General features: G+C 53.2%; 2 protein-coding genes across 2 annotated transcripts in view; one reads left to right on the top strand and one right to left on the bottom strand.

The window, feature by feature from the left end:
* Positions 1–16,477, top strand: part of Rmnd5a (required for meiotic nuclear division 5 homolog A) — a 35,126-nt gene extending 18,649 nt beyond the window's left edge. Inside the window, exons 3-9 of the mRNA XM_026409459.2 lie at positions 1,019–1,153; positions 2,474–2,574; positions 6,255–6,421; positions 6,999–7,164; positions 9,526–9,628; positions 11,106–11,260; positions 12,389–16,477. Of these exons, the coding sequence (XP_026265244.1) occupies positions 1,019–1,153; positions 2,474–2,574; positions 6,255–6,421; positions 6,999–7,164; positions 9,526–9,628; positions 11,106–11,260; positions 12,389–12,452 (891 nt within the window). The 3' untranslated portion in view covers positions 12,453–16,477. The remainder of the gene's footprint in view (positions 1–1,018; positions 1,154–2,473; positions 2,575–6,254; positions 6,422–6,998; positions 7,165–9,525; positions 9,629–11,105; positions 11,261–12,388) is intronic.
* Positions 16,478–18,449: 1,972 nt separating this feature from the next.
* Cd8a (CD8 subunit alpha) lies at positions 18,450–23,645 on the bottom strand. The gene is made up of 6 exons (XM_026409487.1): positions 23,533–23,645; positions 23,022–23,384; positions 22,215–22,325; positions 21,894–22,004; positions 21,393–21,423; positions 18,450–19,434 (listed from the first exon to the last, which is right to left on the bottom strand). Exons 1-6 carry the CDS (start codon positions 23,579–23,581, stop codon positions 19,383–19,385), a joined length of 717 nt encoding a protein of 238 aa, XP_026265272.1. The 5' UTR covers positions 23,582–23,645; the 3' UTR covers positions 18,450–19,382.
* Positions 23,646–24,236: the final 591 nt, after the last annotated feature.

Genomic DNA, 24,236 nt, shown 5'->3' on the forward strand with positions numbered 1-24,236 from the left:
GCTCAGTGATGACACGATTGTTAGCTCTTGTATTTTCCCACCAGTTGTTGAGGCTGTGTTCATTTTTTTTTTTTTTAAATCTTGTTTTCTGTTCCGATTGGGTGGTTTCCAATGACCTTCACTGACATTTTGCGCTGAGATTTTGTTCTATTTGAATCTATCCAGTGAGTTTTTATTCTGTTCACTGTATCTTTAGTTCTTCCGTTTGCCTCAAGAGTGTGGCCCTTATTATTCTTAAACCATTTTTGTAATGGACTGAAGTCCTGGTGACTCCAGCATCTCTGTCACTTTGGTGTTGGTGTCTGTTGGTCACCTCCTGTTGTATGTGTGGAGATGTTCTTGGCTCTTTGTATGTGCACGGTTTCACGCTGTGCCCTGGGTATGTCAGTCATCGTTCTTCAGTGCTCTGAAGTGGCAGCCAGGCACTGTGATGTGCCTCTGTGATTCCTATGACTCAGGAGGCTGAAGCAGGAGGATCTCAAGCTGGATGCAGCCTGGGCAACTTAGTGAGACCCTGGCTCAAAATAAAATATAAAAAGGGCTGGGCTTGTGGCTCAGTGGTAGAGTGCACCTAGATTCAATCTCTGGTAACCAAAAAGGAAAAATGGTGGAGAACTTTGATTTATTAGTGGTTGAGCTGGTTGGGTTCAGGCCACAAGTCCTGATGGTCGTTCTGGGTTATAGTGTCAGAGTCAGTTTCGTTTTGTGTTCACTGAGTATGTGCCTGACAGTCGCCAGTCTGCCTTAGTGTTGTTGTCAGGCTCTCCAATGTGCTGCTCAGACCTGGGCGTGCAACCCTGCATGGCAAGCCCGGAAGCTCCAGCTCCCCTCTCCCCGTGCCTTTGCCAGTGGGGGTGTGAATTGTTAGCAGTCCCATGAGACTGACGAGTGTGCCTTCTGCGGTAGTGTCTAATAAGTTAGGATTGGTACTTACTGGGAAACTTTAGAGGGGAGCGGAGACCATTTTTGGTGGGTGGGTGAATTGGTCAGGACTCACGACCCCCTTTTCTTTTCCCAGAATTTCGATTCTGACATCAGCAGTGTGGGGATCGACGGCTGCTGGCAGGCCGACAGCCAGCGGCTCCTCAATGAGGTCATGGTGGAGCACTTCTTCCGGCAGGGGATGCTGGATGTGGCCGAGGAGCTCTGCCAGGTATCAGCGTGTCCACGGGGGAGCCCCTGGGTGGTGCTGTTTGCAGAGTGGGGGTTGAGTCTTCTGCAGGCTGTTGATAGATTTTAAAATGAGGCTGGACCTCATTTTACAGGTAAATCTTTTTTTTTTTTTTTTAGTGGTGCCAATCTTAGTCCTAAAACTCACTGCCTCCATTCTCCCCCCCCTTTGCCCAGAACGCTGGTCCCAGGCCCTGAGCCAAGGGATCAATAGAGACTGCTTTCCCTAGTCCTCTGTAGCTAGGGAGATTGTGCAGCAGAGAGGTGGCCTGGACAGAAGCATGGCTTATTTCCTCATCTGGCCCCGCTTAAGGATGATTGTTTATAAACAAATTCCAAAGTAAAGTTTACTTCGAGTGCATGATGTTTGCCCTTTCTCTCTATTAGAGGTGGGCCTTGGCTCTTGGGATGGTTCACCAGTACCCTGCAGTCCCAAGTCCCAACAGCTGCCGCTGCCCGGGTTGAGGGCTCCTCAGGCCCCGCCCTGCGTTTCTTGCTCTCTGAGCCCCAGGAAGTGGGGACTGTTGTTGGAAGTCTGCAGATGAGGGGCTGAGGTCTGCAGATGGGGGGCCAAGGTCTGCAGATGCGGGGGGCGGGGGGGCGAGGCCTGGAGAAAGAGGGAGCTTGCCCAGGGCGGGACAGGGTCTTGGTGAGGGACTGGGAACTGTGGTAGGCCCCCATGTGTTGTCTCCCTCTGTTTAGAGAAATGAAGGGCCAACAGGACTGAGTAACTTAAAGCCAGTCCTCAAACTGAACTATAATCTAAGCCTTTTCTATTTTAAACAATTCAAATAAATGATAACTCGAATCTTTCTCTGAACCTTTTGGGATTTTGTTTGTGTGTCTATAAATTTCTTATAGTAAATTATATCATTGAGGATTAAGTTTATTTTCAAATAATAAAGACCCGAACAACAGTGGCTTAGAAAAACATGAAGTTTGTTTTCCTTATGCAGAGTGGGAGGCAGTGAGGAGTGCACAGCATGTGCTCCGCCTTCCCTGAAGCTCCCAGGCCTCGTGACCTAGCTGCTTCTCAGTTGTCCTCAGCCCTCGAGGGTGGCAGCTACTCCTCCAGCACTGCTGTCTCACAGCCTCCTTCCTGTGAAGCCACAGGTGCCCCTTGCAGCACGGCTGTGAAGCCACAGGTGCCCCTTGCAGCACGGTGGGCAGAGTGACAGCCACCATTAGTCTCCACCATGGAGACACCTGTCCCAGGAGCTGTCAGCTATCTGTGATCTGGAGTATACTCACTATGCTGCTTTCATCCTGATTCCTGCTAACAAACGCTCTTTCTGTTTTTCAGGAATCTGGTCTTTCTGTAGACCCAAGTCAGAAAGAACCGTTTGTGGAGTTAAATCGGATATTAGAAGCTTTAAAAGTCAGAGTTCTGAGACCTGCCCTGGAGTGAGTTACTGAATTTGCCTTCTTTTGGATACTTTGAAAGAACTGTAAGAAAATTAAATTAGAAAGCACTTTAGACATGTTTCGATGTATTTGTCTTACCTGGGGTAGACGTCAGAGAGATCTGTGGAGAGTTCTTTCTTTTAGCCAGTGAAATACAGGGATGTAGAATAGGAACGTGCTCAGCTGGTCTGAACTGTGTGAGAGGTTCCCTGGGTCCTTGGTGCTCCACCCTCTGTGGGACCCCTTCTGACGACCCCCCTTGCTCAGGCTGTGTGACAGGATGTTTGAGCCCCCACAGGGTGCTGAACTCTGGGCCAGCCTTCTGGGGAGGTGTCCTGGGACAGAGTGACCATGGGGAGTGCAGACGTTGGGTCATGGAGCTCTGTTCACGACTACTGTACCTCTTGATGCTCCTTTAAGAACTGGTCACTGACAGGAATTATCTGAGGAAGTTATGGTGCTTTTCTGGAGCAGTGCCAGCAGACTTTTCAATAAAGGGGCCAATAACCAATGTTGTAGGTGTTGAAGGCTGAGCTTGGCTTCCTGTCACCTGCTCTTCCTTGTTTTATTTTACAGCCCTGTAATTAGAAAGTAGCCAGTGTGATGGCCCTCACCTGTAATCGCAGCAAATTGGGAGGCTGAGGCAGAAGGATTTCTAGTCTGAGGCCAGACTAGGCAACTGAGCGAGACCTTGTCTCAAAATCAGACTTACAGAGGGCTGTAGGTGTAGCTCAGTGGTAGAGTACCCCTGGGTCTGAAAGTGACACCGGCCAGTGCTGCAGGACATGGCCCGACCGGCTGGGGAGCGTGTGGAGCCTGCCTCAGGGCCCTCCAGGCCCCGCAGAGCGGGAGCTGCTCCTTCCTAAATGGAGCATTTACTTCTACTTTGGGCTGGAGACTTTTAAAAGACAAAATTCCAGTCTGACATTCAGGCCATAGTGCCGAAGTCAGTTTCCCTGTTGAGAAGACACCACTGCAGGAATGTTAGAGCGTCACTGCCAATGACAGATGGCCCAGCTGGCTCGGGTGTCAGTGTGAGTTGACAGCGTTGTACTACCTGGGGAGGCAGCTAATGTATGTGACAATGCTGCTTGGAACCTGCACCAGATTCCAGAAGTGGACGTGAAAGGGCATCGATGGGAGGGGCAAAGCAGGGCCAGGTGGATGAGCTGGCCAGAGGCAGCGCAGGGCGTGGCTGTGAGACGCAGCCTCTGCCTACTGTCCAGTCAACTGTGGCCCAGGAATTGAGGGTAAGAAGTCCCAACATGAGTCCACGGGTACAATTCTGGGGTTGGGAGGACCCTGACCAGAAAGAGGTAAAAGTGGATCGCATCATCAGCTTAGGAAGAACACTTTGCTAGGAAGGGAGAAGCTTAGAAGTCCCTTTGCTTTGCAGACCCCAGTCTTACAAGTATTCAGAAGTAACACGAAGAAGCCTTTCAGAGTAGACTGACTTGACCAAGAGGCCAGGGGCTGGGGACGTGGCCAGTGGTCCAGTGTTGCCCAGTGGTCGGAGTGAGGCCCTGGGTTTATTCCCCAGCACTGGGGAATATGGTGTAGACCTGGTTGTGTGAGTGTTGGGTTTTGTGATGTTGTTTTTGAAATGGGTTTCTATTTAGTTTTCTAAACATTTCTTGAAGAGCAGAGGGAGGATTTAACATTCCCTTTATTCTGATTATTTGTTGGTGACATAATTTGAAAAGTATAAACAAATTCAAATAGTAAATTAGGAATTACATTATCTAAATGTCTCAGTAAGTTTCGAAAAAGATTTGCATGTTTATAGCTTGAAAAGCTTGAATTACTTTTAGGAAAAATAGTCTGTAATTACTGTTAGTGAAGAAATCTTACTTAGACATGAGCTTACCAAGGTACTACTTTCTCAAATGTAAAGGTAACATTTCATTGTAGAGACACCAGTACAGACTGTTCAGGAACCCATGGTCCTGGGTGGGCCCCATGCTGGGCTGACAGTGCATGTGGCTGTCAGGCTGTACCTCAGCAGTTGATGATAAAGCTGGAAATCCACTGTCCAAGGAACTACTGCTAAAGTTCCTGGTAACTAGAGCCAGGCATGGTGCTGCACACCTGTAATCCCAGTGGCTAGGGAGGCTGAGGCAGGAGGATCAAAAGTTCAGGGCCGGTCTCAGCAACTTTGGGAGACCTTGTCTCAAATTAAATAATTTACAAAAAGAGGGGTGGGGGGTGCAACTCTGGGATAGACATGTGCCTAGGATGTGCAGGGCCCTGGGTTCAATCCTTGACACCACAGCGGGGGTGGGGGTGCTAGCTAAAAGTTACTTTTTCCTCCTTTAACATGGTATCATGAACATTTTCCTGTGAAAATGAGGTTATTTTGTGAACTGCTTATTTATGGGCTTTGCCTTTTTTCTGGTGGCTTTCATTCTTAATTCATAGTTGCTGTCCAGCTCCCTTGCTTGACTAGAAAGTCCTGCACGTGTAGACCCCGATCAGAGAGAGGGGAGAGGGTGTTCATGCTTGCAGGAGTTGAGGGTGTGGAGTGAGCTTTGGCTGAGTGACCTTATGTGGATGTGGTGGTGTCCCCATCAGGGACAGACAGGAAGGAGGCCACCCCAGCCAGCACACTGGTGCTCGTGCTGGGGGCTAGTGTTCACAGAGGACAGCTGCTGGGAGGGCCAGGTTGGTGCCCAGGATCCTAGTGGTACGTGAATAGGTACTTCCAAGATCCAGACCGTTAATGCTTAAAACCCAGTTTGACTTTGAAGCCAGAAGCTTTGTGATGTGGGTCACCTGCAGGTCACTGAGAAGTGCCTGTGCAGACCTTGGGAAGGGTGGTCTGGGTGGTCCAGTGTGAGTCCTGTCCGCTGACCGTGAAGAATTTGGAACATTGATCTCTGGTGTTTTGTGGAGTTAACACAGATTTTGATTCATACTCAGTTCAGATTGCATTGACTGATGAATTGGGTCAGGTGGGGAGTATTTGTCCAGATGAAAATCAAATCAAAGAATATGATACCAGCTGCTTCTATCCTCGGGTGTGTTTGGGGAGTCAGACTGTGAACAAGCGGCTGGGGTCCTTCTCTGCGTGTGGCCGCCCTGCTGTCATGGTGGTCCCAGTGCAGGGGTTATTTGGCTGTTTGTGCCTTGAGGTGTAGGTTGCCCCATTGGACAGCTCAGAACTGGGTACTCTTCTTTCCCTTGGTGACACCAGGTCTGCACAGGTCTCTTGGGCATGGGAAGATCACACTATCTGTGTAGTGTTAGTTCCTAAGGTGTGGGAAGGACCCTGGGGACAAATGCCTGCCTGCTGCTGTTAGTCCCAGGGTGAGTGGCACCTTCTTTAGCTAATGAAAGTGGAAGTTCAGGAATAAGTGGTTCCTTGGTCTGTCAGCAGGCCATCTTCACAGGGAAAGAGGATCCAGGCATGGAGGGAGGATTTCCTGGGGATCCCTGCTCAGGGCGTGGCCCTGCTCACACCCAGATGCCTCTGTGATGTCCTTGTCCAGGTCCTTGTCCTGGTGGGAAACTTGCTGTGGTCATCCAGCTTAACCTCCTCCTCTGGCCTTTGGTGCTGGTGGTGCTGGTGGTGCTGCCCCAGCCTTCCACCAGGGGGCAGCCAGACACGCCACGCTAGCTTTCAGGCAGCTTGGTGGCAGCTCCCCATGTTCCTGACCATCTCGACTCTGCTCTTTCCTCAGGTGGGCAGTGTCAAACCGAGAAATGCTCATAGCGCAGAACAGCTCCCTGGAGTTCAAGCTGCACCGACTCTACTTCATTAGCTTGTTGATGGGTGGAACCACAAATCAGCGAGAAGCATTGCAGTATGCTAAAAATTTTCAGCCATTTGCCCTAAATCATCAAAAAGGTGAGTCTCGAGCCAGGTGTTCTCCGTGTTTGGAACAGGTCTGTTGTCACCACTGGAGCAGAAGGGGTGGTCTCCATGAGGTCTAGTGTATGCATTTGCTAATAAACTAAAAGGATTGCAGATGAGAGTTACTTCTTCAAAAAAGCTTCAGCTGACTCCAGTGAGACTGAACATTCCACCATCTGCAGGGGCAACTCTGGGAGGCAGGGGAAGCTGGGGATCCCTCAGCCTGGGGAGACAGGGAGTAGCAGCTGTGTGCTCGCCCTCCTCCTGCCCACCTCACCTGGCCTCACTGCCCATGTACAGAGCCGGCGGCAGCCATTGCTCCCTGTGTGTGGCTTGGGAGTTCCGGCTGCCTGCGCCCAGGACATGTGGCGGCTCCTTTACAACATCGAAGTCACTCTTGGGGAGTGATATTATGCCATGCCTGTGTGGGAGCAGGAGTTGGGCTGCAGGTTGGGCTCTGCAGCCAGGCCCAGCCGTGGGCCTCACGTTGTTTCAGGCGGGGTCAGCTGAGTGGCTGCCCTGGCCTCAGCCTGTTGCCCGCACCTGCAGACTGCAGCACTTTCTCGTTTAGACATTCAGGTGTTGATGGGTAGCCTCGTGTACCTGAGACAAGGGATCGAGAACTCGCCGTACGTGCACCTGCTTGACGCCAATCAGTGGGCCGACATCTGTGACATCTTCACACGGGACGCCTGCGCCCTCCTGGGGCTCTCTGTGGAGTCCCCTCTCAGTGTCAGGTATGGAGGAGCTATGTGCTGCCCCCTCAGGCAGCCCCTTCGGCTTGTCGTGGTGACTGGAGCCGAGGGGCTGAGCCATTCGACAAGGGTGTGGCTTTAGGCAGCAGTTTCCAGAATGGAGTGGGAACCTCGGGGGTCTCTTCCACTGCTGAGGTTTGTGCAGATCATGCAGAAACAGTGGTGGGTTACCTGGGGACAGTCTAGCCACGCGCAGGCTGAGAGATGCTGGCCATACTTAGTGCACTTGACCACACGTTAAGGGTGGTCCGTCTGACTCAGTCCCGACTTTGAGCGCACATCTGCTCAGCGTTCTGGGTGGTGGACTGGGAAGGTGGCATAAAGCACTTGAGCTTCCTGCCTCCCTGTGTGCAGTTGGAGTTAGAGAACCACTAACCACCAGGGCCAGGGCTGTGGCTCACGGTACCTCTCTTGCCTGGCACTGGGTTTGATCCCCAGCACCGCATGAAAATAACAACAACAACAACAGAAAAAGGAAAAAAGAATCCTTTAAAAGATAAAAAGAATCACTGACAACCACTGTTCCTTACACTCTCCAAGTGAGTGCAGGAGGCCTGTGTGTCCAAGATAACAGCGAACAGTGTCTTTGCCATGATGTAAAGTTGAGGACTTGAACCTGGATTAGAAAGTCTCCAATACTAGTGCCCTTGGCGTGAGCTCGCCAGCTCCCCAGCACAGAGGCTGTTGGGGTGCAGGCGGTGTTAACAAGAGTTTGGGGGACATTATGTAATGGAGCGAGGCATTGGGAAGGTCGTAATTAGCATGATGTTAGGAAAATCACGCACGGGTAGGAGCGTCATTCAGAGTGTGAAGGACCAGTAGATTTCAGGGCAGCAGAGTACAGAACCCTCAGCGGTCAGCTTCCAGATTCCACTTTGCAGCCACCCTGAGAAGCCTGCTGAGCTTTCGTATTGTGCTGAAGAGTAGCCAGGTATCTGGAAAGGCAGTCAGGTGCTGTATATTGGGACTTCCTGCAGCAGGCGGCCTCCTTCTGGGGGCAGGCTGCAGAGCGGGAGTGGGAGAGCGGAGCTGTCTGCTCAGCACACCCTCTGGCTGGAGGAGCAGGTGTTGTCGTGAGGGCGTTACTCATCATGAGGTAGGGTGAAGTTGTTAAGTGAATAAGTTCCTTTCATTTGTTTTAAATTCTAATACATTAAATCATAGATATTACCCACAAAAACCAGACCTCTTTGAGATCCTTCATATTTAAGCCTGTAAAAGCATCCTGAAACCAAAGTTGAAGGACCTGTTTTAATAACACTTTAGCTCTCTGTTCACTTAATTCAACAGGGTTTGAGCCCCTGGTATGTGCCAGCCCCTGGGTGCAGGGTGGGTACCGTGCCACTGCCTTCCATTCCCTGGGCTCCATGCTGGCACAGGAGACGGGTAGTGTCTCTGGCCCTGGTGCCTGTGGTGCTGCTGTCCGTTGGGGTCCCCTGAGCAGGTGCTAAAGTGGGGTGTACACAGGAAGTTGACTGGGTTGGCATGCGAGGAAGGTGTGTCAATGCCTGCACCCCAGGAGTCTGGGCTGCGGTGGCCGCAGGAGTGTCCTAAGTTGACAGGCTTCTTCATGGGAGGAGCCTGGGATGACTAGGAACAGCCCTGAGAAGGGACTCTGAGGTCTGAGAAGTGGTGCTTCCACCCGGAAGGGGCTCCAGGTCTAGGAGGAGCCTCGGAAGAAAAAGTGCCACTAGTGACTGTTCAGCAGAGCCTCTTCAGTTGGGTCTTGGCAAGCGTGACAACTTGCTGTGACCAAGAGTGTGCTGTAAAGGCTCCCAATTGGCTGAGCTTCCTCTAGGAAGCTTTTCCAGGGAAGTGAATGATAGTGTCCTGGGCGCGTGGGAGGGAGAGAGCAGGAGAGGCCAGGGGGGCCAAGTGGACGTCCCTCCCCCTTGAAGCAGGGGCCGAGATATGCAATTGGAGGGCGAGGCCCTGGGTTCCTGTCCCGACTGGCCCTCTCTGACTGGACGCTTCCCACCTTTCTTGACCCTCCCTCAGCATGGGTGCCAGTGCTGCTTCCTCTTCTCATGGACGGAAGCTTTGTTTCTCTAGGCGTTGAGAAAACTGGGGCCCTTTCAGAAAATGAGAATTTTAAAATAGTAAATGTAAGGCTTCATTTCTCCCATGTTGATGAGGTGGGGTCTGTTCTTGGACAGGGCTGGTTCTCAGTGGCTGTGGGAGACACACAGTGAGTCGGGAGGTGGGAGAAAGGCAGATACTTATAGTGGGAGAGGCTGGGCTTGGCCCTGGCAGGTGGAGGCTCTGTGTGCTGTCCAGTGGCCAGGGCCTGGGTCTCCCAGGACCAGCCCAGCACCTGCAGCTGACGTTCCTCCCCACCCCCAGCTTCTCAGCGGGCTGTGTGGCGCTGCCAGCGCTGATCAACATCAAGGCGGTGATCGAGCAGAGGCAGTGCACTGGCGTGTGGAACCAGAAGGACGAGCTCCCGGTGAGTGCCACTTGTGGACGCTGACTGCCCTCCTGGAGAGGCTGCGGGTTCCAGGGGTGTTAAATGTCCATTTTGCCTTTCAACTGGGAAATACTGCTGTGGCCATCTGACAGTTGGTTTTTTAAAAAATGTCTATGGGGCTGTAGGTCAGTGGCAGAGCCCTCGACGAGCGTGTGCGAGGCCCTAGGTTTGCTCCCCAGCACTGTGGAAAATAAAGTGTAAATGAAAAATGGAGATGATGACCACGACAGAATGACCAGCAGCATGCACACCAGGCCGTGCCTCTGTCCAGCCACCTCAGCCCCAGACCCAGCGTATGCAGAGGAGGGGGTGGGCAGCTGTGGTGCAGCTTCAGCATAGGCCTAGGGTATCGCGGCTGCTTCCTCGACAGTTGGCATCAAGGCTGGCCTGAACTTGTCCTTCTTTCCTGGTGGTGTCCAGACCCTGCAGGGACCTAAAATGTGCATCGTGCCTTTCTGCGGGGCCTGTTCTCCAGCCAGCCCACTGGCCCGTCGGTTGCCCAGCTGCTTAAAGGCTTGTGATTAGAAGCACAGACGCCTTCCAGTCCCTATGCTCAGAGAGCGAGAGGGCAGGGCTGAGCCTGCTCATGCTGCAGCCTCCCAGCTAGGCCAGTGCCCACACAGCAGAGCAGCCTGGACTGGGACCATAGGCTGCCCATTGCTGGATAGGCACTGGAGGGGGGCCTGTGGGTCCCGTTCCGTGGGCAGCCTTCTCCGGGCAGCCTTGCAGGGCTCTGCAGCCTCCATCAGGGGCCTGTTGCTTTGCTCAATGCTCCGCAGCTGTTTTTGTTTCTTTTTCCAGTACCTGGCATGGAACCCAGGGGTGCTCTACCACAGAGCCGCATCCCCAACCCTTTTTAGTTTTTGAGTCGGGCTCTCACTAAGTTGCTGAGGCAAGACTTGAACTTGGAATCCTTCTGCCTCAGCCTCCCAAGTCGCTGGGGTTACACGACTGCCACCACACCTAGCCGATTTCAGTTTTTATGATTTGTTTAATTTCAACAGAGAGAAAAGCACAGATGTCATGGGTTAATGTGCAGTCACAGAATGTTCATTTGAATCTTCCTTAACGTCCTGTTTCAGGCAGTTTCTCTGGACCATTACAAAACGTGGGAAACTTGGTCTGAAGTGAGAAGTGAGCTGTGTGTAGATTGTCCTTAAAAGTCACCACTTTGCATTTTATCATCTGGCTAAGTGTGCTGGGCTTCTGGGGGCTGTGCTCCTTCTCCTGATGGGTTTTCAAGAGTGTTTAGGATGGGGATGTGCTCAGAGGTGGAGCGCTGTAGACAGTCTAGACTGACTCCTCAGACTGCCTGCCTGAGTCCCCTACTGGAGGAGGTTCCCCCAAGAACAGGGGTCTGACGGAGTGCCTGGGAGTGCCTGCTGCTCAGTGATATGTTGATGCGTAGATGGCTTTCTGAACCGTAACTCGCTCTGGTTTCTTTCTCTTTGAGCAGATTGAAGTGGACCTTGGTAAAAAGTGCTGGTATCACTCTATATTTGCCTGTCCCATCCTTCGTCAGCAAACAACAGATAGCAATCCACCCATGAAGTTGGTCTGTGGTCACATTATATCAAGAGACGCCCTGAACAAGATGTTTAATGGTAGCAAGTAAGTGTCCAGCGTTGGATGTGACTGTGGAAGTCTCTTGGAACTTGGGATGATGAGAAGAACTAGGGTACATGAGTGGAGCTAGATTTAGGAATAGATTTTTTCACTGTTTGGCAGAATGGGTAGGTTTTATCTTTTGTCAGTCTGTTTGGTGCATTTGTGGATTTGGCGAGTAGATTTCTAGGCACAATCCTCAATCCTGAGATTTTTGGGTGGGTGGTGCATCTCCCCAGCCCCTTTTCATGGTGTCTGCTGCTGTGGTTGAGCGCTGTGCCCCTCTCCCTAGCCCGTTGTCTTAGAGATTTTTTATGTCCTATTGATAGAGCCCTCTTTTGGTTAGACCTGTGTACTCCACCCTGTGGAAACAGGTGTCTGGCCAGGTTCCTCCTGGTGACTTTTTATAGAGTGTCACAGTGAGTTCCCTTCTCCATGTGTGATGTGTAAGTCCTCACAATTGGAAATGTGGATGCAATTAAAAAACAGAGCCAGAAGCCAGTCTCAGGGGCCTCTTGACTGCCCAAGCAGCTGTATTTTCTTTCTTTGTGTCAATTAGACCCTTGATGGTGAGGTCCTTCTTTCATGGGAGGCCCTGGCTGGAGAGCTGCTCGTGCCCCTCCCAGGCTGCCCAGCAACCCCCAGGGTGGCGTCTGTGGCAGCCAGAAGCCTGCCAGCTAGTTGGTCTTGGCACAGACTGTCTGAGTCCCTGGGCCACTGCGAGGCCTGCAGACAGCTTCTAGTGAGCGTGGCTCTGGGCTTGCGGTCCACACATGTGGAAATCATGACAGGAGCCTAAAGACCTTCGGAGAAGAGAAACTGAACCACTCTGAAACCCCAGAAGCAACTTTAGAGGACTACCTTGTTTAAAACAATTTTCACCCTTTGCCACTGAAGAAGACCTTGGGGGTTAAGGTCTGGTTGACGTTGTGACCCTTCAAAGCTCAGCACTTACAGGAAGGGAGAACGAGGTCACCCTGCAAGCCAGAGTGGGTGGCATGGGTGGCTGGGTCTCCTAGGCTGGTAGCACACCTGCAGGGCGTCCATGATCGCCCGGCATTTTCTGCAGGAGGTGGAATGAAGTGCTCGTACCGTTCCTGCTCCTTGACTCCGTCTTTTCTGTCTTGTTTTCAGATTAAAATGTCCATATTGCCCAATGGAACAAAGTCCAGGAGATGCCAAACAGATATTTTTCTGAAGAAATGAATTTAGTTTGCAATTTGTAAGTGAAACTGAATTGTGGGTCATTCAGAAGAGAGTGTCCGTTGAGTCGGCTGACCAAGGACTCCCGTGTCATGCAGAGAGTGCTCTGGAAACTGCCCAGTGCTGCACTCGAGGGAGCCTGTGGCCAGCCATCGAGGGCCACCCCTGGCTTCTTGGCTCTGGTCTGCGTTTTTGATCAGCACCTACACCAGCAGTCACATTCAGTGCAGGTTTTGTACTTCATTATATGGTGATTTTTTACTTCTAAGCAGAAACAGAAACCACCCTCTCCGCCACGCGTTTAATGTCCTCCTGCTTTTACTTTGTCATTTTCTTGATAATTGTCAGCCTTGAGAATGTTTGTGAAAAAGCTTTCTTTCCTGTTATATATACATGATTAGTTGGAATTCTTCAGAGAAAGGTTGGCAGATTGAATTGTGGTTGTAAACCTATCTTTGCCTTTTTTTTTTTTTTTTTTTTTTTGCTGAAGTGGAGAGCGGCTGTGACAACAGTCCACGCTTGCCCTCCCATGTTTCCCTCTGCTCCAGCTCTGGCTGAGGAGGTGGCACACTGCCACGGGGCTCCTTTTGGCCCCAGCGGGTGCCTGTGTAAAATACCGGCATGAATTCAGCAGGCTAGTATGAGAAGTCTTCTGCTAGAACAGAGTGGGAGGAATATTATTATTTTTTTTAAACTTTAATTGCTAAGAGGTGCTTGTTTTAAAAATGTGTTCAATAAAATGAAATTCTGAAGTTAGAAGTGTGCTCTTGGTCTGGGTGGCCCTGTCCTTTGGAGTCTGCCCTCAGGACTGGCCGCCTGTCACCTGCTGTTCCCGACAGCCAGCTAGCGTGGTGCTGTGTGGGCGTGTGCAGGACAGCTCTGCACACCATCCCTGGAAGGGAAGCAGCCTGTTCCAGTGCTGATGCGGCAGCTGCCTGCCCCTCCCTGTGGTCCTTCTCCACCTCCATCCAGCAGGTGGATTAGCATTCTGTCGGGCCTCTCCCCTGCAGGTGCAGCATCTTGTTGACTGTGACTCTGTGGTTCAGGTGGATGTAGATGGTGACCACTTCTCTTGTGAGGTGTCTTCATGTACAGCACTATCAGGGAGAGCCACGTACAAGATCCTTCTCTGTAGAGGAACTGCATGGAGAAGAATTCCCTCATGAGAAGAGTGTCGTGTGGAGGTCACCAGGAGTTGGCCAACTTGGCTTCATCCCACGGAGCTGGATACCAACGCAGGAGTACTTACGAGAAAATACAGAAAGATGACCACAGAAGCAGAGCAGGACGTGGTGCTTTGTGTCATCAGCTGCGCATGGACTGATGAGGGAGGGAGACAGCAGATTTGGACTGGGAGCACTGGGGTCTGTCTGTGGAGGAGACTGCAGGAGAGCCTGTGTGGCCACCATGGCTGGGTAGGTCAGCCAGGAGTCACTGGTGCCCGGCCGCGTGGCCTGAAGCGGTTTCGTGTCACTTGGGAAGGCTCTTCACAGCCACTCTGCTGCAGCAGCCAGCAGCCTGTCTCTGGGGCAAGGAGGTGGAGAGAGCGGGTGCTGCCGGTGTCACTGCTTGGCCAGGAGACTCTCCTATGAGTCACATTCTGAGGTGTCTTCTTTTGTGATGGTTTTCTCTCTAGGCCAGAAATTTACTTTATTTGCAACTTATTCTCCTCTTTCCACCTTCGACTCCTACACAGCACTTGGGCTTCACATGGGGTTTGGGTGACATGTGTCCTAGAGGCTGGTGGCAAGTTCTGGGCAGTGAGCCTCTTTACACAGTTTGCTTGGGCCACTTGTAAGGACAAAGGCCAGAGCTCTGCCTCGTCCCCTCGTAGTGCAGGGAGTCCTGTGACAGCTTCCTGTGCAGCCCGTGAAACTGAAAAGGACGTGTGTTAATGAGCATTTGACTTGACGGTTTCCCGAGGCTGGGCCTGAGTCCACCGCCTTGGGTGGGGCAAGGCCTGGTCTGCAGCTCTCTCCATCTGACAGTTCACACAAAAACTGTCTCCTGACCTTATTTAAGTGTAGACTCAAACCTCCTTGGCGACTCCGTGTGCAGGAGAGGGACTCGGAAGAGGCCAGACCTTAACCAAAGAGGCTGCGGTACAGCACCTGTCCTGCTCCAGCAGCGCCGTCCCAGCACCTCCCCGGGCAGAGGATGCCACCCGTCTCCTGCCTCCGCTGGCCGAAAGGCGGGGTGTTCACAGCCACACTGGTGGTGGAGGCGGAGAGCAGTTCCAGAATGGTTCCCAAGGTTTTCTCAGAGCCTTTTCCACTGGCCAGCGGGGAGCAGTCCTTGGACTGTGCTCAACTGGCAGAAGCCCACCAGAGAGTCAGATTGGCCAGCCGGAGCCTCTGTCCAGGACACTCTGCACAGGGCTCAGGTTGGTCTCCATCCTTTCCTCTGTGTGTGATCATCACAGATGTCATTTCTGTTTCCTGGGTGGTCATATGAGACTTCTAATACATAAATTAACGGGTATTGGTGCCTCTTTATTTTAAAATGCTGAAGAGCCACCTCATATTCATAGGTGTGTATTTGTGAATGTGTGAGCACTTAACTGAAAATAGGAAGGCTGTGAACAGGTCTTGTCTCAGTCTCTGTGGCAGCAGACTGGACAGACCCTAGCAGCACTCCAGGTCATGTAGGCGGGATCCTCTCTCCAGCTCGTCCCACAGGTGGCGCAGATCCAGCTCGGTGGTCTCACGCTGAGTCATCTCCACCTCCACCGTCTCACCTGGGGGTGATAGAAACTGCAGAGGCCAAGAGCTCCTGGTCATCTGCACTGGATGGGCTGCTCAGGAGAGCACAAGTATGGCCTCTGGCCAGTCAGCTTTGTCAGCAGACTAGGTCATCTTCAGGGAAGGTGTGGAGACCTGGTTTGGGCAGCTTCATCGCTAGGATGGGCAAGGTGAAGACAAAACCAAATACCTTTCGTCACTCGATTGCGTGTGCGCTGCCTGTTGTGGCGTCACACAGGGCTGGGGGCATGGTGCTGGCAGCCTGGCCAGGTGGAGCTCACGCTTCATGGACTCCGTGGGACTGTAGTTGAGTAGATACCAAAAATAGAGTGACAGATGTATTTTAATAGCAGATGAGGCAGTTAGTTTTAGGGTGAATTTTCCACTATTGGTTTTACTTTAAGATGTAATAAGAAAAAAAAATTTGGTTTTTAAAGTGTTTTTAAGCTGCAGTTGTGAACTGTAGTGGGCACATGCTTCCTTTACTTCCAAAGAGGCAGGGCTGCCGGAGCTGGCTGGCAGCCCGGGCTCCTCCGCACTGGGTGAGGATGTGCATGGGCTTCCTGAACAGCAGCCAGCCTCCTCCAGCACAGCTACTGGGGCCACTGGGGCCTGACCTTCTCTTTGGGACCCGGTGGGAGTGAATGTACTAGGGCCAGAAGGGGCTGGAGGTGGGTGGGAGCGAGTGGCTGTGGGCTCCATCCAGATGCTGGCGCCGGCGGGTAGGCGCTGGGTATGCTTTGCTCATGACCGCGTGTGTGCGTGGGGTCCCCTCCTTTGTGCTTTCTAAATTTACACTAAAAGGATTCATCAAATCGTTTGTTCAGATGGCTCAGGATTGTATTTCTTTGCTTACCCTGTGCTCTTGGGTTCTATAGTATTTCTATAATTATGTAACGAGAATAGTGTTGCACTGTAATCTATCATATAGAGCTCTACGTATGGACGATTCTGATCTGTTTTCTAAGAGATGTATCCTGTTTGCAAGGCACGATAAAGTTGCATCTTATAGATTATAGGCAATAAACCCAACTTAACACACACCATACTCATTCTCTGTTCATTTGATTTTGGAAAAAGTTGAGTATATCTAGTAGTTTCAGGGATTTCATTTAACTTAAAAAAATTCTGATATATTTAATTTATAAATTTTAGACTGATATAATAAGAGTTTTGGAAAATTATAAGAAATGCTTTGTGATGTGTGTATTCCTATGTAAAACACATGGCTTCTCCTGTGTATATTTTTAAAAATTAAAGAAATGCACATTTAAAAGTGGTTTTGTGGATGGTTTTGTGGACGAGGCAGGAGGGTGTGAGACAAGAACAGCGCCGCTCAGTCAGGAAAGGTCTCTGCCACCGCCTCCCTGGCTCTGCCACCAGCAGTGTGAGGGCAGGAGGTGCCTGGGCGCATCCTGGGTTCCGCAGCTGGATGCTCTGTGTCTTGGCTGCTGTGCTGGCCCTGCCCAGGCTGGTGGGAGGGCAGCAGCCCGTGGAGGAAAGAGGAGCCATTTCTGTCCTCCCTGACAGCTTAGGTGGCAGAGGCCAAGAGTTGGTTTGTGCTCCTTTTGCTCATCTTTTTAGGGACAGATGAAGTCATGTCTGAGACTAAAAATATTCCTCCTCTGGGGATCGCGTGGGTCCCACCCACTCGTGCTGGGAGCCAGCGGCCCAGGTGGTGGGGAAGAGGCCAGCAGGTCCCTCTCCCCGGGCTGCTCTCAGGAGGGCTGCTGAGGTCCCCACTGGGAAGGGCACTGTTGCCCTTGGGAGGGATGTGGAAACAGGAGAGCCAGGTGGCTGAGTGGACAGCACGCAGTGGGCATGACGGACAGGAGGAGCCGGCCACTCCTGGGTTCCATCACAGGTCTATAGTCTGCTCACTGCATCCAGCGCTGCTCCAGGCAGTGGGTTTGGGTGAACTCCTGTCTTCCTCTTCCTGAGGCCAGGACTGTTAGGACTCCCATTTTCCCTGAGTTATCAAGAAATGAAGTCACTTGCCAGAGAACCTGCGGGTGCTGCCCCTGGCCTCTCCCGAGTCACTGCTGCTGGGCTGCCTCTGTGGTCCTCAGACCACCCCGTGCAGGGGGGTTTACCCCCAGGCCCTGAGGCTGCTGGTGGGCGGGCAGATGGCTGCCCCACACACACACACCACAGCGAGGCTGAGGGTTTCCAAGGCCTGGCAGGCTCTCCAACGCAGTGTTAAAGCCAAAGAGACAAAGGACCATTTCCTCGCTGATCTTTCCCTTCCACAAAAATGATATTGTTTAAAAAATGAGTATTTGTCAAATGAGCCGTGTCAAGGCTAGATCCTGGCCCAAGAAACAAGTCATTTCAGGGTCCAAAAAAAGAAAGAAAACCATGTCGTAGGCATCTGTCCCATGGATTTGTATGATCTGCTTCAAGCCTGCAACTGGCAAGTAGGACACTGGGCCTGAGGCTGGCAGCCTGGGACCAGTGGGTGCTCTGCCTGCAGGACGCAGGGTGGATGATCTGGCCACCTCAGGCCCTGAGCCTAGATCCACAGCCTGCCTGGGTGTGCCTTAGGCAGCGTGGCCTGCAGAGAGGCCTCCTGTTTTCTCTCTGGTCAGGTGTGGGGTATTTTTAAGTTCTAAATGGTTATTTACCATTTTACTTGAAGTAGTCCTCTTTGTTTATTTGGAGTACCAGGGAAAGAACCTGGGGCCTCAGGCATGCTAGGTAGGTGCCCCACCAAGGAGCTGCACCCCAGCCCAGCAGTGAAATCCTTTTAATAGAAGGTATTTAAAAAAAAAAAAAAAAAGCCAGGTGTGGTTGTGGTGGCGTACGCCTGTAATCCCAGTGTCTCCAAGGTCGTGGAAGGCAGGCCGGAGCAGAGGGCAGGTGGGCTCCTGCCGGGATGCCCTGAGCGGCACCCTGAGGACCTGTGTGCTCACTTCACACACATGTTAACTCAACACAAAATGGAGATTTGGTGATAGCTCTTGTGTGTTATCAAGGAAGAATAAGAGGAAGGAATGGGGTGAAGCAAGAGGTGGCTAATCCCCCCTTTGTTAGGGATGGAACCAGCTAATCCCTGTCCATGTATGTCATGGAAGCTCAGGCGGAGGTGGGTCTGGCCTGATAACACCTCTAGGTGTGCAGAATCCCAGCAGAGCCCCTATCAGAGTGGAGAATCAGGAAAGTAAGTGTGGCGCGGCCGAAAGAGGGGAACTGGTTAGCTGCTCAAGGCCACCATGAATGTTTATTAACCAAAGGAAGAAAATGCATCAGTGTGAGCAGTGGATAGACCGGGTCAGTCTCCCACCTGTAGGGTTGAGCTTGATATGCAACTTGAGGGCAGCAATTGGGCTCTGAGCCTCCTCACCGCCTTCTGACTCATCCTCCCCTCTGCTGGCTTTGGGGAGGCCAGGGAATATGCTGGAGCTCTCCAGGGACCTTTCAAAGTATGAGAAGTCATCAGGGATTCCAGGAGCATGTTCTGTGGTACCTCAAACTAGAGATTCTGCTCAACTCCAAGCCTCACCCTCGGCTGAGGAAAGGCTGGGACTGCCATTTTGCTTCCACATTGGAATTTTCTTCTGAGACGGATCCATTTCCAGGACTGCTTGTCCTTCAGCTTTGCTGTGGGCACCTGTGCTGTCTACACAGCGGTGCAAAGTGGAGTCCAGCTGCCTTGGGAGCTGCTACAGGCAGATGCTCTGGCCTCCCTGAGGCTCAGGGCCTAGCCGCATGCACCTCACAGGGCCTGAGAAATGCTCGATCCCTGAGGTCTGGGACAGGCACCCTGCAAGGCACCACATGGTGTGGGGGACAGCCCTTGTGGCAGTAGGGCTCCCTCCAGCTCAGGCCCCAGCCTTGGCCCCTGTGCCACTCTGACCGGGTTGCTCCCAGCTGGGCTCAGCCTCTGAGAAGTGGTGAGGAGAAGCTGAGACGGTGAGTACCAGTGGCCCAGCTCTGCTGCCCTGGGCTCTTGGCCCCCCACAGGAACATAACACAACTGGCTCTTATGACGTTCCGGAGACAAAGCTTTGTGTGAAGCCAAGTGAATACATACAGGACCCAGGACCCTTCCCACCCTGCCCACTACTGAAATGAGAACACACACAGGAAGGAAGACCAGGGGCCCAGAAGAGGAGGCCGTGTGGTCTAGCGGGCGCAGTCTCAGGTTGGAGTCTGTAGTGGCTGTTGTGTGGCCCAGTGCCATGTCAGACGGATCTCTCTGAAAGGCCCGGCTTGCCTCCCGCTCTGATGACGGGTCTGAAAGAGAGGTGGTGGCTGTCACTGTAGCAAGAGCCCTTCAGTCCAGCATCTGGCCATGACCAGCCCTTGGCCATGTACCAAGTGCTGCTCTGGCTCCATCTGGTTTGACCCCCACAACCATGCTGGGGTGGCACTGGGTGGGAGAGGTGGGAGAAACTGCCAAGGCCACACAACCAGAGTCCAGCTGCGTGGAGCCTTTGTCAAGGTCCCCAGGAAGGTAGGAGGAGGCTCCTCCCCCATGCCAGCCATTGCCACCCACTGACCTGGCCCTCATCCAAGGCTCACAGGGACGAGGAGTGTCGGCCACATAGAGTGCCCTGAGCCAGAGTGCCTGCGACAACCTAAACTTGACATCACACTACATGTTCTCTCAGTACTGGCCGGTGACTCTCGGTGCCATGCCTGTTGAAGCCCAGCTGCCCTGGGCCATCACTGAGATGGGAATGTGGCTGTGTGAATTCCTCAGATGTGTTTGATCTTTTGGGTTAGGGTTAGGCAGGATTGTATTTTTTTATTCCTTTCAAAAATAAGAGTTTTCAGAAAAGAGATGAGGGATTCTCTTGGAGAAACTCCCAACTGCACACCAAGTAATAAAAATCCTTAGTTTTTAGAGCTCTGACCTTGGTATATATAATATACACATTGGAAGTTAATTACATTTCCATTAATGTGTAAGGTGCTGAATTTGAATTTCTGCAAAGAAATACCAAGGAGAATAAAATGCAAACCCAAGGTGTAAAATGTGGAATAGTTTTGCCTACTGAAAGGAACTGGTATACACCGCAGTTGGTTAGCATTAACATTCAGTGCCCTCCAACCTCCGCCAGCCCTCAAATGTCCCAAGCTTCAATTTCCTCATCTGTAAAACGAAGGTTATAGTGAAAGATCATCTTGAAACTTAACATTTAAAAAAAAAACACACAGCTGCCTCTCATATCCACTAGGGTTGGTTCTAGGACCCCACCCCACCCCCACTTGGATACCAAAGCCCTAGGGTCCCTCATAGAAAAAGGCATAGTATTTGCATAGAGCCTTGCACACCCCACTGCCTGGATCACCTCTAGATTCCTCAGTGTAAATGCCAGTTAAATGTCACACTGCACGGCTAGGAAGCGATGGCCAGAAGAACCCCTCTCTGTTTGGCAGAGACACGTTTCACAATTTTTTTTTCAGTACAAGGTTGGCTGAGATGTGGAATTGGAGTGTGCAGAGGTTGGCCCTCTCAGTCCTCAGCTGAATGGTCAGCTGTGGTCATCGGAGTGTATCCCTGCCTCGCTGCTTAGAGTGGGTTTCCTAACCTCAGGGCTGTGATCTGAGTCGAGACCCTGGAATTGGCCATCCGTGGCTGCTGTGGAGATGAGGGGGTCCCGAGCATGGCTCCCATCAGGCCTGCTTGAGCTGGAGCGCACCTGGGCTGCCCTGCCCTCAGGCGAAGGAGCGAAGGAGTGCAGACACTGGGCTTCTTAAAAACTTTTTTTCTGATCATTTCAAAATGATGGGAGTAGAACTGGATGGGGCTGTCACTTGACCTGCAAGAGAGCTAATCCCCGGCCTCTGACCCCCTTTCCTCCAGTCCCTGGCAGCAAATCAAGGCCCTGCTTTGACACAGGGAAATTAGGAACCAAGGTTATTTGTTTTGTTTGGAAGATAAACGATTAACTTTCCCTCAAAAAACTAGACCAGCTAAGGGGCAGGGGGCCATCTTAACAATAAAATCCAGACAGAATCATGTAGAAAAAGAGGAGCTCAGTTATTTGAGGGGCCAGGAAGAATTGGTGGAAGCCCTCAGGTGGGTTTTTGGCTCTCGATTAAACAGAGATTTACTGGAGCAGCTCTGCTTTCCCTGAGACAGACAGCTGACTCCCTGCCCCAGGACACCACTGCCAGGACCTCTCTCTGGGACAGCATTTCACCATCTGCCATCTGGAAGCCAGGACCAGGGTTAAGAGACTCACCTGGGGCATTTGCAAACACGCCTTCGTTTCCCTAGATAAGGAAAAATAAGGGAAAGTGAGTGTCCAGCGGATCCAGACGCCCTCCTTGCTATTTGAGGTTGGTGGCTCAGGAGCCTGTCTTTCTACTCTCCTGAGCGCTCAGCACACTGAAGCCTCTTCAGACCTGAGCGAGTGACGCTGCTTGGGACCCTAGGGGATGGGGTGGTAGGGAGGCGCCAAGGGTTCCAGGTTTCTCTCCCAGCCCTCCAGGGCACAGGGCTGGAGCGTGGGGGTCCCCTGCCGCCTGCAGTTTGCATTCAGTGCCGGCCGGGGTCAACTGGGCGGGGAATGCTTCCCAACAACCTCCTGGAGGGCGGGAAGGGGCGGGGACACCTCCCTGCGTCCTACCTCAGGGAAGGAATGTCCCTGCCCGGTCCTGGCAGCCACTGGGAGTTCCAGAAATTCGAACCCCACCCCGGTGGGAGTGGGGCCGAACCCGGCGTGGTGATTCCGGGGACTTACGGTGGTGACAGATGACGGTGATGACCAGTGACAACAGAAGGACCGCGCAGGTCCCAGCCAAGGGCGCCCAGATGTAGATGTCACAGGCGAAGTCCAGCCACCTGGTGTCCGCTGACAACACCCGAGACGCCCACGTTTAGGAAGAGGCCCGGGCCTCCCATCCTTCCTCCCCCGCCCGCCCCCCTGAACTCTTCTCCCCTCCAGGATGCGGTTTCCCCACATTTGGACCGCCCAGGGGATCAGGGTCGTCCCAGGCCAGGCCTCCTTCTGCTGTCCTTTACACCTCTGGCCCACCCAGGCCCCAGCACCCGCTGACCTCACCTGCACCACCCGTCGCGGGCCGGCAAGTCTCGGGGCTCGTGGACCTGGACAGAGGCGTGGTGGAGGGCACCAGGGTGGGTAGTCGCGGCGCGGGCGTCGGGGAGGGCTCCGCTGCGGGAGGAGCAACGGGGTGGTTGGGGCCGACTGGGCTGTGGATGCACCGCGCCGGCGGTTTCCCTTCTCCCCTCCTCTCGGTTTCCCCTGGGGCAAGGGAGGAGGATCCCCTGGACGCGCGCTGACCAGTGACGGCCAATGCGGTGGCCTGACGTTGGCGGCTCTGTGAGCGGGACCAAGACCGCGATGCGGGAGCGTGCGCTCCAGCAGCACCGCCAGGCTCTCTAGTAACCTGTGAGTTCAGCTAACAACCGGGTTCTGCTGCCAGCAAGCACAGGTGCAGGGGTTTAAGACACTTGCCCAGGGCCACACAATTGATGGTCGGTGGCACCAAAGCCGCCTCCAGCCGTCGCAGCGGCCCACGCCTATGATCCCCGCCCCTGGGAGGCTGAGACAGGAGGATCGTCAGTTCAAAGCCAGCCTCAGCAACAGTGAGGTCCTAAGCAACTCAGTGAGACCCTGTCTCTACATAAAATGCAAAATAGGGCTGGGGTGTGGCTCAGTGGTTGAGTGCCCTGAGTTGGATCCTCCGTACATTAAAAAAAAAAAAAAGTCACCTCTGGTCCCCACCTAGCACACCTTAGCCTCAGTTTCCCCGCCTGTGTAATGGGAACCGCATCAAAGTAGCCCCCAGGAGTGCTCAGAGGTGACCCCAAGCCCCATGCCGAGAGGCGCCGCGCCCCATGCCCGGACCTGGCAGGAAGACGGGCACCAAGGGACTGAAGGATATCTCCGAATTGACCACCACGGTGCAGAAGTAGTATCCTTGGTTCTCCTCGCGGAAGCTGTTCAGGGTGAGGGTGTAGCTGTCTCTGGATTTCTTGCCCGTGAACTGTTGAGGGTCCAGTTTCTCGGCCAGCTTGGTCCGGTGGGTGGAGATGTACATGAGGAAGGTGGGCCTGGCAGCCACGCCCGGCGGCTGGTAGAGCCACGAGCAGCTCTGGGCCCCGCTGGCCGTCATCACCTCGCAGCGCAGGTCCAGCCGCCGGCCGATTTCCGCGTCCACCCTCGGCGGCTGCATTCGGAACTGGATGGACCCAAGGGCGACGGCGGCGCCTGCAGTGGAAGCAGCGGGGGGCAGCAGCGGGGCTGAGCAAGTGGCCCGCGCCCCTGCCCTCACCCTGCCGCACCCTGCCGGCCTCCCGGCCCCAAGGCCCCGGCCCTGTCGGACTCGCACCGCTGCCCGCCCTGGGCCCGCGCTCACCGAGCAGCAGCGCCAGCGGCAGCAGCCACGAGGTCTCCTGTGAGGCCATGGCCCTATCCCTGCGCGGTGGGCTGCGGCGCTCAGGAACCGCGGGGCGAGGACGGGGAAGTTTGCCCTTCGACCGGCCTCAGAGCCTGACTTCGCACTGGAGGATGTGATGTCACCCGAAGCCCCCACAGAGGAGATCGGCCTCCTTTTCGCGGTTGTCACCTTCCCGCCTGGCGAGGGGGCTGGGAGCTGTGATAGGGCCAGAAAAATAGCCTCGGGGAGCATCATAGGACAGCTGAAAACTGGGTTTAAGGGTGAGGACAAAGTTTGAAAACGGCCCTTGGAACAGCCTCTTGTGCGAGTGACAGACGATAAGGGGAAATTAAAACTTTCAGCAAACAGGCGGAGCGGTCTGGGGAGGAGTGTCCACTGCACCCTCATTCGAGGCTTGTGTCTCCTTGGGGCTGAGAAGGGGAATGCCTGCCTCGTGAGAAATGGGGCAGGGGACATTCTGGGGGAACTGCCTTGAGGCACCTAGCAGGGAAGCATTAGGGGCACTGGTGTCCTTTGGTGACCAGGCCTCTGGACTGTTTCTTCAGCGAGGAGGACTTACCAGGCAGTAGTCTCCACTCCAGACCCTGTGTGTGGAGGGGTCCTCTAGCCCCCCTGCTATGAAGGTCATTCCCTAAGTGGGATCTGACACTGTCACTCTGGTG

This window comes from Urocitellus parryii, chromosome 12, assembly GCF_045843805.1.
Source record: "Urocitellus parryii isolate mUroPar1 chromosome 12, mUroPar1.hap1, whole genome shotgun sequence".
In the NCBI taxonomy this organism is placed as follows: Eukaryota; Metazoa; Chordata; class Mammalia; order Rodentia; family Sciuridae; genus Urocitellus; species Urocitellus parryii.

What these genes read in the sequence shown, in the direction of transcription:
- Cd8a (XM_026409487.1), bottom strand. Translation starts at nt 23,581, where the DNA reads ATGGCCTCACAGGAGACCTCGTGGCTGCTGCCGCTGGCGCTGCTGCTC. An exon ending in GCCGCTGGCGCTGCTGCTCG is followed by an intron (nt 23,385 to 23,532) that starts GTGAGCGCGGGC and finishes CTTCCACTGCAG; the next exon opens with GCGCCGCCGTCGCCCTTGGG. An exon ending in CACCGTCATCTGTCACCACC is followed by an intron (nt 21,424 to 21,893) that starts GTAAGTCCCCGG and finishes TTCCTTATCTAG; the next exon opens with GGAAACGAAGGCGTGTTTGC.